This window comes from Nothobranchius furzeri, chromosome 11, assembly GCF_043380555.1.
Source record: "Nothobranchius furzeri strain GRZ-AD chromosome 11, NfurGRZ-RIMD1, whole genome shotgun sequence".
Lineage (NCBI taxonomy): Eukaryota > Metazoa > Chordata > Actinopteri > Cyprinodontiformes > Nothobranchiidae > Nothobranchius > Nothobranchius furzeri.
In genome coordinates, this window is record NC_091751.1 from 56,550,866 (window position 1) to 56,566,644 (window position 15,779).

A 15,779-nucleotide genomic window follows, 5' to 3' on the forward strand; every position below is an offset into this window, starting at 1 on the left:
ATGAAAGATCCTGCACTGTAAACAGACATCAGTTGAGTTTTTGCTTGGCATTTTCAAGGCAGTGAAACATACCTCACACTGTTGTAGCTGTAAACTGTTTGGCACTCAATAAAACTGCGACCTTTGACCTTTTCTCTTCCTAGAGGTGGTTTTGCCCACTTTCCGCTCACCCACCTGAGCTGCAGCAAACTCACTGATACAGACTTTGGCTTCGAGGACAAATACAAACTCTTTCACCAGTTACCAAAATGTCAGATGGGAATAACGACAAAACAGACTACATCTAAAAGTTCTGCACAAATGCCGCTGCAATCTGGAAAGTTTCAACTTTTTACAGAAAAGAGTCGTTCTGCTGCATCTGTGCTGCACAACAGCCACACATCAAAAAGGAGCGGCTGACTTTTGCCGAGGATTTGGCTTGATGCCTGAAGCGTTACAGTTCAGTGGAGAGATGCCTGAGATGGAGCGTGTTTCAAACTGGGATGAAGAAGAGCGTTTGAGGATTGAAGAAAACACAGGGTGGTCTTATTTTGCTTTAAAAAAAAGAAACATGCAACACAAAGACATTCAAAGCATTTATTTGCTCGTGGACAAGACTTGACTTTGCAGCCCGAGCTCAACCGGAAGAATCTTTAAGTTTAAGCAGAAACTTGCTGTCTTGATTTTAGTTACGTAAACTGAAAAGTGTGGCCAAAACATGCTTTTTTGCATTCACCAAGGTAACAGCAGCCTCTGCCAAATGCAGTGAAAGAAGATTATGCAACAGCAGCGCTACCCTTTTTTTTTAATGAGCAGAATAATGGCAGCTCTCTTTCCCGACCATGTGAAAGCTCTGTAAATCTGGAGTGTGTGAGTCAAAGGAAGGCAATCCTCCGCCAAACTATACAGACATTAAACAACAATTTGTTGTGCAGGTGTTAATAGTGGGCAGCCTTGGAGATGGAGGTTCTGGTGTTATTACGGCACTGCTGCGGCCACACACGGTGCAGCATCCCATTTCTAAATGTGGGTTAGGACCTTGTGAGGGGCTGTGACAGATCGGGGTCGTATGGTTGGACTCTTTGCATATAGAATCCCCGCACCCTTGGTTTATTGCATTGGTTGACTGACAAGGGATTTCTAAAGGCTTAGAAAGAGGCAAAACAACAAGAAGTTTACCTAAACTTGCCATCAAAGAGCATTAGAGTTTTGTATGTGCGGCCCTGGGATTGGCAGGGAGCCACCAGCAGGTAAGAGAACCAGAGATGGTTTCATGGACGATATGTTCCATTCATCGTGCTCAGCGACAGCAGCCACTCAAAGTTTTACCCGAGGGGATTTACAACACATTGTCACGCAATCACACCAACAGAATACTAACCAGTGCCGCCTTTTGTTCAGGACGAGGCATCAGATGTTGGGAACGCCTCCCTCTAAACGGCCCCCGCTCGCCCTCTCGGGCACAGTTGTGTCTCAAATAGAAAAGAACCAGAAGTCTCTAAAATGCTTCAGTGGACTTCAATGCGGATGTACGTCTGACACATTTTCAAGATGTCGCATGAATAAGATGCATTCTTGGCTCTTTGTGAGAGCGAGAGAACAGAATGACTGAGATGCAAAGGGAGCTAACGGCCGAGGCTGGCAGACCTACATTACAGCAGCACTAAGCTGTCACTTGACGAAACCAACCTCGTGCCCATCAGGATGAGGGGAAAACGGGGCCTTTCCAGCCTTCAACCAACTTCTCCAACCTGACTGCAGGTGGAAGGAAAATGGTTCATGCAAAAGCAGAAGATTGTTTCAAAGCATCAAAACAAGGAAATAACTGCAAAAACTTTGTAACATGTAAAAACGGGCAAAAACGTCAGAAAAAGAAAAAGTATTAGACATTTTTCACCCTTCTAGTGCTGAAACCTAACAGAGAATGGGAATTCATCTTTTTTACCTTCTTCTTTAATCATATCTCACAAAACTATTACCTCCAGAGAGCAGCGGTGTGAACACCAAAATAACAGCTCCAGATAAGTGACAGACTAAGTAGTGTGGGCAGGATTGACGGAAGACGGGTAAAAAGAAGGTCATCTTATCAACATTTTTTAAATAGTAACACTGGAAGCTTTACAGAAAGGCTGCTGTCTAAGTCCTCTTAATCGGCTTTATGCAATGGGGAAAAAGAAAATGCTGCAGGTGCTGAATATGTGGCTGAAATTTAAAACTTTTTTTCTTCTTGTTGCAGGGTGGTTGCATAGAAACAAGTTTCATGTTTTATTCCAAAGACAAAAAAAGGAAATCGGTGAGGTTTGTTTTCAGGGTCATTAAAGAGATCGTAAAACTGTGAGCTCTGAAAGCCCCAAAAATGTTGCAGAGAGGGGCGTAGGCTGCAGAGGGAAGGTGGAATCAGGTATTCATTTCATGCACACACAGAGATTGTCTGTGTTTGGTGTGCCAGCTTGGTGACTAAACACTCTCAAAGCAACAAATGACTCATGTAGTTCTGGCTTAGGATTCAGGTGGAGAGAAGACTAAAAAAGCTGCTCAATCTTCCAGTTAGAGACCCATTCTCGATCTTGTTGGACACGCGGGCAGCTAATCTACCGTGACATGTCCTGGATGCACCGAGATAAACTCTGATTGGTGTGTGTTACAGAGGACAAGGAAAAGGCAATTTAGGTCCTAAAACGCCTAGTGGAGAACCTCTTTGGGTCACTTCCTCAATTTGTGGTGACTTCTTTTAAAGTTGGATGTCAACCCAAACAACTTTTGTCTTGTTTTGTTAATTATTCAGGTGGAAAACATGCATTAAGCACCCAGGAGGAAAAGATGTTTAATGCATGTAAAACCAATACCTGAGGAAGATTGACAGCTTTTAGAACAGCCATCTGTTTCCCACCTTTCTGAAGTGCCATTAAGCTGCAGCAGAGCGACACTCAGCAGACCTGCAGCAGATGATTTCTGCTTACTTTCCCTCTCCAGCTCTTCATTTTCTGCCATTTTATTTTGGCACAGCTTTTGCTGTTGCTTTTGTTCTGCGTGCATGTGTAGGTTTGGTCATGTAGGACTCGGCATGTGTGAGCCAGCTAAGAGCTAGACAAATCAAAACCAGAGGAAAATAATCTATTTCACTTGTTTTAATTAACAGGATGGTACATTATTCACTCGCCACTAAAGAACAGAGGGTTTTCACATAACTTTCAGAGAAATTAGAAAGCAGACTTGGAGGAGTTAATCAGCTCTTGTCTCTGCAAACAATCAGAAAAGGGGTTCAACTTTATAAAAAAATATCTAAAAGGACTTTTTTTCCCATTTCTGTTGGTTTGAATGTCTTAAAAAATAAATAATGATTAACATTTTGTCCTTAGAGTCTGAAGGACTCATTGTTTGTGACATTTGAAGCTCCCTGCTCCACATAAGTAAGCGATTCATCTGGCATCGAAGCAACAAACAGCAGTTTCTGGATGGGATGAATGCAGTGAGAAGACTACAGATTAGCCTCTCTGCACTACGGGAGGGACTGACATATCTTTTTTTTTTCCGAGTGAATTTATTGGTCTGCTTTGATTGTTTAGTGAAAATCAATTCTCCTCCCTTCAAATTAGTCAGAGTGGATTCAATGTGTGACTGAATGTTAAAGAAAAAAGGCCAGCCTTGTCTCCAAGTGTGCATAGTTTTATTCAGATCTGCTATGTTTGTGTCTGAAAATAAGATTTTTGTCACAAGATAACTTTCTGTATTATTGTTGCCTAGGTAACCTTGCTGCGTTGAGTCAGTCAGTGATGTCCTTGGGTGCCATTGATAGTTGCATCACTTTAAAAAGAGAACGATTAATTCAACTTAGTCACTGACTTTTAGTTTCGTTATTCACAGTTGTATCTGGAGATGCACAACTGCTGGTAAAAAAAAGAGTAAACGATTGAAAGTATAAAGCAACATGATGGTATAAGGGTCAGAGGGCAAGCAGCGTGTGTCTTTTAGTGTTGTGTCTACAGTGGCTAATTCAGTGGGGGTCAGAGGTTATAATCCAGATGCCAGCTCTTGGAAACAAAGCCAATGAAGGATCAGGTGCAGAAGGAACAGCAATTACTTAATACATTAACCATATGGCTCCACACATTCAGTCTCTCCACTCAAAACAATTTCTACAGGGACCAAATTTTAACTTACAGAAAGAAAGAAGTGAGCAGCAGTGAAATGAAATGGAATAATGGGCCCAAACATGGACATGCTGTTTGGAATTTGTCCAAGAACTCCTCATCTAACGATGCACTGTCTCAGTGGCATACAAACAAAGTGATGATGAAAGAAGGAAAAACAGTCCTTGAAGAGTTTATCACCAACACCGAATGCTCAAATAATCAGAAACATCTGTTTGTGCTAAAATCAGCACCTAATGATAAGCAGCTGGGATCGTGTGCCTCAAACAGGATGGTGACGTTAAGAGACATAAGTGCAACGACTGCTAAATATACAGAAAGTGTTTATTTTTAATCCTCGTGCTGCAGAAGCTGATTTGGTGCAGCCTTAAGGAACCTTTTCTTATTCAACTGTGAAGCTAAACATTTACCTTCCACCAGACCTTCAAGGAGAGCCCCAGGCCAAAGACAAAGAGGAAGACTTCTCTCTTTGTGTGGGTGAGCTGTTCAGATGTGGTCTCATCCATTCCTCTAATGATTGGCCTGGTGGGCCACTTTAGTCCCTCCCCAGCTTTACACTGAAACTGACTGATGGACCGGTGCACCCAATCCCCTTTGGGTTTTGTGCGCCTAAAGGTTTTCTGTCTTCTGTAGTGCAGCGTAGAGGCAGAGATTTAAAAGAAGTCCCCATCATGCCCTCTATTTGCAGCTGGATTAGTAGAGTTTGATATTTGGGAGCTGTCCAGTGCTGAAAACAGAAATGGTCCTTATCCATCAACAGTGAAGTGATTGTTAGTATAAAATATGTTTCCTTTTTTATTTTAAATGAACCACAAAAATCAAAATGATCCTTAAACTTCCCCTTTGGTTCACAGTATGATTCACAGATGCATCAGCAGTAAGAAATAACTGCACTGTACAACCATGCTTGCTACATTCGTCAATGAACCAAACAAAATATTTACATTTTGAAGTCGGTATGCTCGTAAAGCAGCGAGTGTGGAGCACTCTCAAAGGTGAAGCTTATTTTGATCCTAACTTGGCTGCTTTAAGAGAGCCCTGCTACTCATTTGCATTTATATAGCCCCATTCTAGTGGCTATTAACACTGTATTAAGGGTGGAATAGATTCTATAATCGCCTAAGTGACATATTAAAGCCAGCACTTTCTAACCATGGAGAATATCAAACCCTAACTCAGAGTTATCCTTTGCTTCTGCCAAAAACACGCCCTTATGTACAAACCTGCACGCTCCAACGGGCCTAAACTGTCTCTGTAAGTTAATGAAATCCATTATAAATGATGAAAAACGATCAGATATTTTCCCTCCAGTCTATAACGACCCTCTCAAAGATGTTTAATTTGCTATTTTAGGTTTAACAGCTGCTGGTTTTGGCCGGTCAATACTTTGCTAAGTTCTTTGCTTTGCATTTTATTTTTTATTCATTTGCTTTATTTATCCATAAAATTCAGAAAAAAATGGTGAAAACTGTTTTCGTGTTGTTTGTTTTTGCCTTTGGGATACTCACAAGAAAAGGCAAGGCCACAACTGATAGTAAAGTATCTCCGTTTATGTTCAAAGGACACTTCCAGCTAACGTAGTTCTCGTTTCTTCATGTCAGATATGTGCCCCCGAATCAGCAGGGAATGTATGGGATTGATAAACCAAACGTTAATGATTGTTTCTGCTAATTCTTTCCGACAAATCCTTATCGGCGGGTTAAAGCTGCACATGAATGTGAAATCAACACTGTTCATCAAAACCAGAACTTCAAATCAATTAACACACTTCATGCTGACTCAAAGTGGTCCAGAGGCATATGTAATAAACTAAAGCAGGCGGGACGTGTTCACAGTGAGCAGCTGACATGAGCCTGCACTCTAGAAACAGACCCTTTCTTCCTCGCATGCTGCTCTCTGATCCTTCTGCCTGCATGAGTCCACATTAACATGCGTGCAACAGTGTGCAGGCAAGGTCCCAACACACACACCCCCTCTGCAACACACACACACACACACACACACACACACACACACACACACACACACACACACACACAAACACACACACACACACACACACACACACACACACACACACACACACACACACACACACACACACAGTGAGAGAAGGAGATAGCCCAGGACAGAATAAAAAATGCATCTTGCTGTAAACTTTCATCTTGGCCTCTCCTGCCTCATTCCTTCATATTCTCTGTCACCCCACAGCAGCTACCTCCCTATGCTCGGTGTCACCTCCTCACAAGCGTACATTTCCTGAGCTCCAGCTCCTCTACAAAGTGCTGTTTCCTGGTTAACCTGGTCCTGCTTTGTGCCAACTGACACACAGCTGGTGGTGGGCATACTAACAAGCAGGAAGAAGAAAAGACTTGGACTCCCCCACAAGCAGAAAGAGAATACGCTTTATTGGACAACACTGGCTCTCAATATTCTCAGACAATACAGCTCATTTGTCAAGGTGACCCAAACTGTTCTCCTCTTTCACTGTGATTAGTACACACCAGTGTTTGTTTATAGAGTGGGCATCCATCAGAGAGCTTGTCTCCAGCTCAGCACCATGAAATCAGTCTTTCAGCTCACTTTTTCTTTCTCATAAAAATTGAACCAGTGCAAAGTTGCACTGACAATAGCTACGTGAAGCAGCAAAGAGATCTGGCGATTAGCAGTAATCCAGTTTTAATTGAGTATCTTTGATGTCAGGCCCAAGTGACAGCTCTGAGGAAAGATCAATAGCATCTGACTTTTCAACACATGGTGTCTGTTCACCAAATTTACACCACAGATTTGACAAACACCTCAAAGGTTAGATTCTGCCTGCGCACGCCAAAAAAAAAGTCACCCATGCTTTAAACTGTTGTGAAATTTAAAGGAAATTTAAATGCATGTGTGCTAAAAACAGACACACTGATAAGGTTGATGAATTATGCATGAGCATGCACGTGCCATAAACATAGACTACTATTAAAAGCTTTGACCTGTAAATAATTTAAAATATCCCAAACAGCACGTTTGTGTCGAGGAGCTCCACGGGAAAATGACTTGCTTTCATTTATTGCTAATGATCATTAGATCTGGCGCGCATGTGGAATGTGAGGAGAAAAATCCAAAATTGCAAGTTTTTTTGTCCGAGTTCCATGAAAAGTGCATCTATTTTAGTTGCAGCCAAGACATTTGATCCTTAAAAATAATAACACCCCAGTGGATGTGCGGTGTCAGGCGCCTCCGGCCACCCGAAGGCTTGAGCAATGACACACTGACCAAATGACTGATTTCATTCAGCATGCAAGCGGAGGCGGCTGTTTTCTCTTACCGTATCAGAGACTAAACGTTAATGCAATCCTCAGGAATGTCAGAGAAGGATTTGCGCGTCGGTGCAGGTGGTGAGCTCCCAGAGGGTGCAGAGACGGTGAACGGAGGGTGAAACTGCACTTTGCAGAGGCAGAAACCCCGGCTGGAGTGCGCGCACCCACGCTCCAGGGACCTTTATTTGTTCGGACTCACTCTTTCCTCTTTCCTCAAAATTATCATCCTCTGTTTTAGCAGCAGTTCATGTCATCCAGCCAAATACACTGATATGTGTCAGATTAGAAAGGTGCGCACACACAAGCACAAAGAGAGCCTCTCGCGCACACGCTCAGAGAGAGGGAGAGATAGGTGCTCCGTCCGTCCCCCTCCACACCAGCAGCTCCCAGGGAGAGAGGCAGGATCGGGCTGAACAAAGAGGCAGACGCAGCGCCCCAGATGGGGGGGGGGGGGGGGGGGCACATGGGGGGGACTTTATGACACCATAATCCGATTCATGCACAAACCTCAAATCTGTGCGTAAAACTGCAAACCACTCAGCTTACATCATCAGACTCCTAAATGTTTCCACAAATCTCCATGGAGACCCAATCACAGACAGTCTCATTTAACCTCCAGCTTTTCAGTCAAATCAGTCAAACTAAAGACCATGTTGGGTATTTCTGTGAATTTTTTTTCTGTTGCTGAGGCAGATTTACCAAAAACACAGCTGCCTCAGAATCCACCAAAATGGTATTATTGCTGAAGGGTCGTTAAACACCAGCAGCTTCATTCATTTCAACATGAAGACAGAATAAACACTGGCGTTTATGTGACTCCACTCGTGTGACAACAACTTCTCTTTGTTTATTTATGTCTACAGTTTCTCAGATGGCTTTAAATGATTGGATGAATGATGGGGGACAGCAGTAGCAGGAGGTAGAGCAGGTTGTCCTGTAACAGAAAGGTTGCAGGTTCAATCCCACTACCAGAGAATGCTGCTGTTGTGTCCTTGGGCAAGACGCTAACACCCCCCCCCCCCCCCCCCATACCCGCCGGAGGTGGTCGGAGGGACCGGGCGCCAGTGTTCAGCTGTATAGAAGGTGCTATACAAGTACGTGCCATTTAATGATGAACATTTTGTCTTAAAAAAGACTTTAATTTTGAATCATAATAAAGTCCTCAGATCACTGTGATCTGAGGACTTTATTGGATTTTGTTTAACTAGTTTTACTTCTTTGTTTAATAAATTTGAGTTGTGGAGAATTGAAGTATTTTTGTTAAGCTGGAAAGTCAGAAAACAAACACGTCTTAGAAAAGTCCTTTATTTAGAAACCATAGTTCCCACCCCACGACTGAGCTCTGACTCTGTCTCATGGCCAGACTATATATTCACTTAAAGAGCAAGTCACCCCCAAATCAACTTTTTTTTGCTGATAAACTATATAAATGTGTGTCTAATCGTGCTGCAGACATGTGTGGTCAATAATTTGGTACTTCACTGCATTTTAGTTAAAATTTAAATGTTCTGCCTAAAACTGTCAGTGTTGCACCGTCGTCGGGTAAAAACTCTGCACTGCATTGGAATTTAAATCTGCCACCGCTGTTGGCTAATATGCTATGATGTAAACTGGTACATTATGATGTCACAATGCCGTTGTGAGCCTGTGTGTGTGTGTATTTGTTAGCGGCTCCGCCCTCTCTCTCTCTGCTAGGCAACAGCATTTGTTGCATTTTTCAAACAGGAAGTGAGAGTTGATAAAGAATCTGGTAGGGGTGACTTGCTCTTTAAGTAGCATAGCTTGCCAGGCAAAACCTTACAGCTGTGAACCTAGATCTCAGTTTGGGTTTGAAGGAAAACATTTTTTTTTCCTTTCTGATAAAGCCTTTAGTCAGGATTGGTTCAGGTGAAATCTGATGGGCATCAAAAAATATAGGACAACAAAAAATATGACATACTCACCGCCACGGATGTCAGTCGAGGCAGACATCATTGGAGAAGATGCTAAAACATTTATTGTATAAATAAACGACTTAAGTACCTCTATTTGCTCCTCACTCAAAGAAAAGCTCAAGTTTAAACAGTCCAAAGCAGTTTCAAATGAACCAACGCCATCTTGTTCCACTCCATTGCATCATTATACCCACCATACTGATAAGAGTGCTGTGATTGGCAGGGCACGAGACTGTTGAGATCTGCTGAGGCTCCCATGGGGCGCCGCGTGACTAGACCAACGTGCAGGGCAGAATGATTTAGCTTCGGCTCCTGTCCATCTAGTGTTCTCCTGCTTTTTGGTTCTTTCATCAGTCCAAGTCTCTAACTTCTGCTTGATGTAAAGTAAAAGCCGCACCAAGATTACCAGAACATAGGACCTTGGGGGGTGGACAAGTCAGGGAGTGCGGGTATGGACCCCATTTACGCATTCCTGTGGCAACCTGCCCCCCAATTTTATTTGCAACTTAAACACTTCCACCAATGACATTCCACGCAAACACACACTTAGGGCCTTGGGAGTGAGCACATTCAACAGTAGTTGGCAGGGGGATTTCTCAGCCTCATCCCGAGTGCCGGTGCCCACTTCCAATTTTAAAGTGCACTTAGACACTGAGGGCTGTGGGTGCAAGTGGGGTGGTGTGGTGGTATCAGCTGGCGTAGGCCAGACGATGCCCGCACTGCCCGCTCACCACAGCCATGGAATACACCTCATCAACACTCACTAACACTATATTGGAGCAGGCGGAGGGAGACTAGGGGTCTTAGCACACCTTGTTGTCACATGGCTTCCCGGGGCTGGAGGCTAGGAGGGAGATCTGGCCGTCTGGTTGGGGTCTGGGGTGGTGGGTTGCTGTGCTCAGCGTTGGGCGGGGGAGCCTGCTCATCAGCACCCCAGCAGAAAGGGTCAAACTCTGGGAACCGGTGATGGTTGTGCCCCATGTGCAGCAGTACCGGGACCAGAGTGAATAGGGTGTGTTCGGGGAGTATGAGTGAGTGTCCGTCATGCATTTTTGTAGTCTTTGGTTGTATGTGTATGTGTGAGCATGAGGGAGGGAGTGTATGACTGTGTTTGTGTATGACTGTAAATGTCAGGTGGGGCCTTTGACTCCTCCCTTCTCCTGGGACTTCTTTTGATTATATAGATCTTTGTCTCCCCTCCCCCTGCCACACCTGGTGTGGAGTGCGGTGCCTTGGTCTGCCTGAATGTTCATGGCTCCCGGGTCAGGGGGTTTAAGATTTTTGGCGTTTGCCTGATCAATCCCGGTGGCTGCCTGGTGGGATCTGTGTCCCGGGTCGCTGGGTCCCGGGCTCGGCCGGCTAGGGGGTGGGAGGCTGCGTGCGGGCCTGCGGGCTTGCCACTAATATCTTCCGGGACTCTGCCGGCTGCTGGTTGTGGCCACCCGGGGCGGGCGATCCTCTGTGCCTCTCCGGGGGGTGGGGGGGGGGGGGGTGGGGGGGGCTTTCTGGTGGCAGTCTTCTTGGGATTCCTGTGTTCTGGGGCAGCGCCTGGATCTCTGGTTTTTGGAGCTCCCTCCGTCTCCTACACATCTTTGGGGGGCAGATCCGTGGCCCTCACACTCTCTATTGGACGCTTTTATAGAGAAACCTTACATAAACAAACGCATGTACACACACAGGTGCTCATATGGTGCTCTCATAAGTATGGGCTTGGGCAAATTCAACACATGTCTTAAGGCTGTCATTGCCAATAAATGCACTATGATTAATTATCGTGTGATTGTTCAGTTAAACAATGTTGATTGTATATTTTTTCAAGTTGACGCAGTGATAGCTTGCTCCTGTTGCTCCAGACTCTTGTTCATTATTGTTTATTTTTGTGGAACATCCTGTCATGTGTCACTTTCTGCTGCAGCTGATTTTTCAGTGATCCAAGCACTTCTGGGCTTTTTTTTGCCCCAAGTTCAGCTAGCAAGGCATTCAACCCTACCATAGACCATTGCAAATTGTAATGGTTGTTACGTAGTGTATTTTTGTGGGGGGGTAATTATGATCAATAAGATGTGATGATTCTATATAAATAAAATATCAACCTGACTGATCTTTGAATATTCAACCAGAAGAATTTAGGATTCTTTGATTATTCAGGGACCATAAACACACTTCGTATTAATTCAGACAGAGTCAAGTATATAATTAAAAATAAACTTTATTTTCTAGACTAATTATAATACATGACAAGTGATGAAACGATGTGTGATGGGATTGATTGTGACGTGTGAATGGAATCTGGTGATGTGTGATCAGAACCTTTGTATCTGAAAGAAACTGTGAGTTCTGAGTGTGAATGAATTTGGTCTGTTATAACTAGAGAGTTGATTCATTAATTAAACAACATCTTGCTGTGTCTACGTACCCCAAAATGGAGACTCTCTTTTGGATCCGAGATGCGGGTGGGTCGGCTGACCCCAAGGCACTGAAGGTCGTAGATTACCCGCAATGCAACCAAGTCAGTCCAGAGTCATCTCCAGGTCATGACAAGCAGGTGGACTCGTTTTGCATCTCAGGCGGACTCTTAAGGAGTTTTGCTGTGTCAGCTTTGCAGCATGCAAAAAGGTTTTGACTGTATGTCAGAGAGATGTTTCAAAGAGGCTGGTCCCAGATTGGCCACTCCGGAGTCTCAGCTGGAAACAAACTTAAGCCTAGTTTATGCTTCTCCATCAGCTCCGCAAGGGACAGACACGGATGGACACGCACGGATTGACGGAGGCGTTTTGCTCTCATACTTCTCCGTTTGCGACTAGCCATATGTTTGACATTTAAAATAAGTGTGTCATGTGTGTTAAGTTGTGGTTATGCTCTGTTTAATAACACTCATTGCTGCTGTTTGCATTTTCAGGACATAATTTGGAGAAGGATAAGCTTATCTTCAATTGGCCTTTCCAGAGCCCGGCGTGTCATTGAGAACAGCTTTGGGATCCTAGCAGCACGTTGGCGAATTCTTGGGCGGGCCATCGAGTTCCACCCAGATAAAGCGGTCAAGGTTGTGAAGGCGTGTGTGGTTCTCCACAACTACCTGGCATACAGTGACAATGCGAACACACCAGAGAGCCGATACATCCCACCCACTTTCGCTGACAGCGACTCGGCAGGAGTGGTGCACCCTGGAGATTGGCGGAGAATGGTGGACGGTGACTCCAGTCTGCTACCGGTCAACGCAAAGATGATGAGCAACAGCCACTCAAACAGGAATGCCATTTGTGTGAGGAGTGAACTGGCACAATTCTTTTTGTCACCAGCAGGAGCTGTGTCCTGGCAGGAGGAGACTGTGTCACGTGGCACACTCACAGACTAGATGTTGTCCATCGTAATCAGTGCCTGCTGGTAGTGTTCTGTTTTCTTTTTTTTTTATGTTTACCAGGTCCATTTTCTGGTGCTTTGTTAACTGATGTTTACATGATTTTACTGCCCATATGTTGTTGTGCAGGTGCTAGTGGAATTAACTACAAATTGAAGCTGAGTGAATAAAACCTTTAAAAAATCTCAACTGAAAACCTGACATTATCTTGGGGTATGAATCTTTTTTTCAAGAATTTGGGTTTATCTGCTTTTTGGAGCCTAGTCAATGAGTGCGAAATAATACTATGTGCAAACTGATGCCAAATAACTGAAAATGACAAACAAAACTGTAAATGGAAGAAAGCAGACTTCGCTTTTAATAGAAAAGAAACATGCAAATGAAACACTTCTAGGAATAAAAATAATAACATGCAAATAAAAAAAACTTTCAACACAAACACATTTCAATCCTCCAGAAGGTCGCACACACATGATAAAAGGTTGCGCCTGGCCACCACCTGCTTATGTTCAGGGACCTTCCTCAGTAGGTCCGCTAGAACCTGCCCAAACCTGTCATATTCATCATCCTTCTGCAGCATCTCACTGAGTTCTTTTCTACGTTTGTCAATTCGGGCCATCTGTTCAGAAAGGCAGTCATCCACATGCTGCTGGCGCCGCCTCTTTTTGAGAGCAGGTCGTGGTGTGCTGGTGGACTCTAGCAACTCATCGGCTGTTTGTTGATCCGTTGAAACGGATTCTCGGGCAAGGGAGGCATGGAGAGAGGGAGATGAATTTGATGAAGCTGATGAGGAATGTGATGACACGGGATGCGGTGAGGACTCATCTTGCTGTTGTCGAGAGGCAGGCAGTGAAGACCCCTGAAGTTGTGATGGGGCCTCATCCTGTGAGGATCCACATGAGGCCTGGTCCTGAGGTGTTTCAGTTGGGGCCTGTTGTTCAACAAACACAGGCATATAGTTATGTCTTTATTACTTACATACACTGGTAAAAACAGAATGCAAATACACTTATTAATAGGTTTAGGTAATCACAGTAGTATAATAAGATGGATTTGGATGACTTTGATGAAAGCTTTTAACTAGAACTGCAGCTTGTTAGCGCCATGTGCAGCTGGTAGCACAGACAAACAGGAAGTACAAGCACAGCGTGTTAAAGTACTTACTTCGAAATTTGAAGATGTGGGTCTATGCTTTATGTGTGGCTCCAACCACGACAGCAAAACATAAAAAGCTGGAACCTTTTTGCCACCTGGGTCGCCACTGTTGCCCCTCAAGGTTTTTTTCATTCGGACAAATTTGTCCCGCATGCTCCTCCACTTCTTCATGCATTGCTCCACATCCACTTCCAAAATACGGGCTATTTCCTTCCAGGAGTTGTAAATGACCTGGGCATCTTTATAATTCTTTAAAGATGGATTGTATAAATGTTCGTATTTCCGTACTTCCTCCGCTAGACGTTCCTCGAACTGATCCATATCTACTTCTTTCTACACACACGACTCCGACACTGTTGACAAACTTTTATCGCAGGACATTGCGTCATGACGGAAGTGATCTCAGGTTTCTGGACCAACCAATCACTGGCTTGCGTAATCCGTCTCGTTCGACGGATGTTTAAAAAAGTGGGCTTGACTCCGTACGCACTTGCGTACCGGAGCCCTACGCAAGGACGGATAATGGCGTTGCGTGTCCGTACTGACGCAGGCGGAGAAGCATAAATCAGGCTTTACTCAACTCCAAGTGATCTAAGTTTTATTAGTTCCTATGTTGTGATTCTCTGGCAAATCACAACGTGCCATGCCAAGGAGGCTTTACCAAACAAACCTCAGAAACACTCCTTTAGATAAAAAATGCTGATTTTGTGGATAAGAAAATCGTTATGTGTCATGAGATGACCTTAACCTTGTGACATGGTCATGTGTATGAGTGTGTGGGCTTATCAAGTCATGTCTGCTGATTATCAGACACATGGATATTGCAAGGACACATTCTTTTCAGCCTTATTAATTTAGGCACAGATCAATCAAAACATTTCATTTAACACCTTGTCCATTCATTATATGATTATTTAAGTATTTCATTTAACCATATTGTTCATTTCATTTTATCATTATTTTAACATTTCATTATTTAAAGTTCATTCTTTATTCTGTAAAGAAAGGACTAGATAAGCAGCAGCTTGGCAGAGAAGAACCTTGGGAAGGGAGCATGTTGACAATCTCAATGTCAACAACAATGTAGAGCCTTTCTTGCAGCTTGGAATATTAAAGGGCACACAGATACAGAATTATGTCTGTAGCTGACCAGATACTGAAGAGGTCAAACTGTAGAGGAAAAATGACCCTTTCTGGACATTACAAAATGTATTGATTAAACAAGTTTCCCACACCTTTAAATTTAAGTTGTTGAGTTTTAGAAAATTTCCATAACTCACCTGATTCTGCAATCAACAACTGGTCAAGATGAATGTAGCTCAATGGGGATCTAGCTACTATGGTGATGAACTATTTCAATTCTAAATAAATTAAATAAATGAAATATGATCTGCTATTTCTGACATGTTCTTAAAAAGTGACTCTTAAGAAGCTAAAGATAGGATAAGAATGAAACATCATTTTAATCAGGTAGATAAAATATGAGGTTTGTTCTAAAAATAAAAGACAATAAGACAACCACAGTCGCAGTTCCTGATCCAGACTATCTGCTCCCTTTTACAAGCCAACACACTTACACACGAGTGTGTTGACATGGCTTATCAGAGCTGTGAGGGAGACGAGGGAAAAGGAGACGGACAGAGCTCATGAAGCTTCACTGCAGCTCTAAATTGCCCATAAATTTGGCTGAAGTAGAAAGACATGCAGGAGTGTTAAACTCTGTTCCGAGAGCTTCATGCTGCAAAGGCCTCAGGGAACATGTGAAAACACCTCTAGATCACCAGCACCAACACTGCAGAATGAAAATATTTGCTGTGCGCTGTTTCACGGTCGTTTGTGGCTTCACAGAAGCTGTTTTGATGGAAGATTCTAAAATATGTTTACATAGGTTGGATTT

At 43.6% G+C, this 15,779-nt stretch overlaps 2 protein-coding genes across 4 annotated transcripts in view; both read right to left on the reverse strand.

Moving 5' to 3' along the window:
• LOC107384087 (neurocan core protein) overlaps positions 1 to 7,671 on the reverse strand; it is a 45,388-nt gene extending 37,717 nt beyond the window's left edge. For 2 of the 3 annotated variants that reach the window (XM_054739372.2, XM_015957136.3), the window contains exon 1: positions 7,444 to 7,642. The gene's annotated coding sequence lies outside the window, so the exon portion shown is untranslated. Of the gene's footprint in view, positions 1 to 7,443 lie in introns of all 3 variants that reach the window. The other variant, XM_015957137.3, reaches the window with a different exon arrangement.
• A 5,501-nt stretch (positions 7,672 to 13,172) lies between these two features.
• On the reverse strand, positions 13,173 to 14,203 carry LOC129164833 (transcription factor Adf-1-like). Its single transcript, XM_054746400.2, has 2 exons — positions 13,892 to 14,203; positions 13,173 to 13,658 (listed from the first exon to the last, which is right to left on the reverse strand). The coding sequence occupies exons 1-2, from the start codon at positions 14,201 to 14,203 to the stop codon at positions 13,173 to 13,175; spliced, it is 798 nt and encodes a 265-aa protein (XP_054602375.2).
• Positions 14,204 to 15,779: the final 1,576 nt, after the last annotated feature.

Excerpts from the sequence above, each read along its gene's own strand:
- LOC129164833 (XM_054746400.2), bottom strand. The coding sequence starts at position 14,203 with ATGGATCAGTTCGAGGAACGTCTAGCGGAGGAAGTACGGAAATACGAA. Across the intron at positions 13,659-13,891 it reads CCACATCTTCAAATTTCGAA|GCCCCAACTGAAACACCTCA; the intron begins GTAAGTACTTTA and ends GTTGAACAACAG.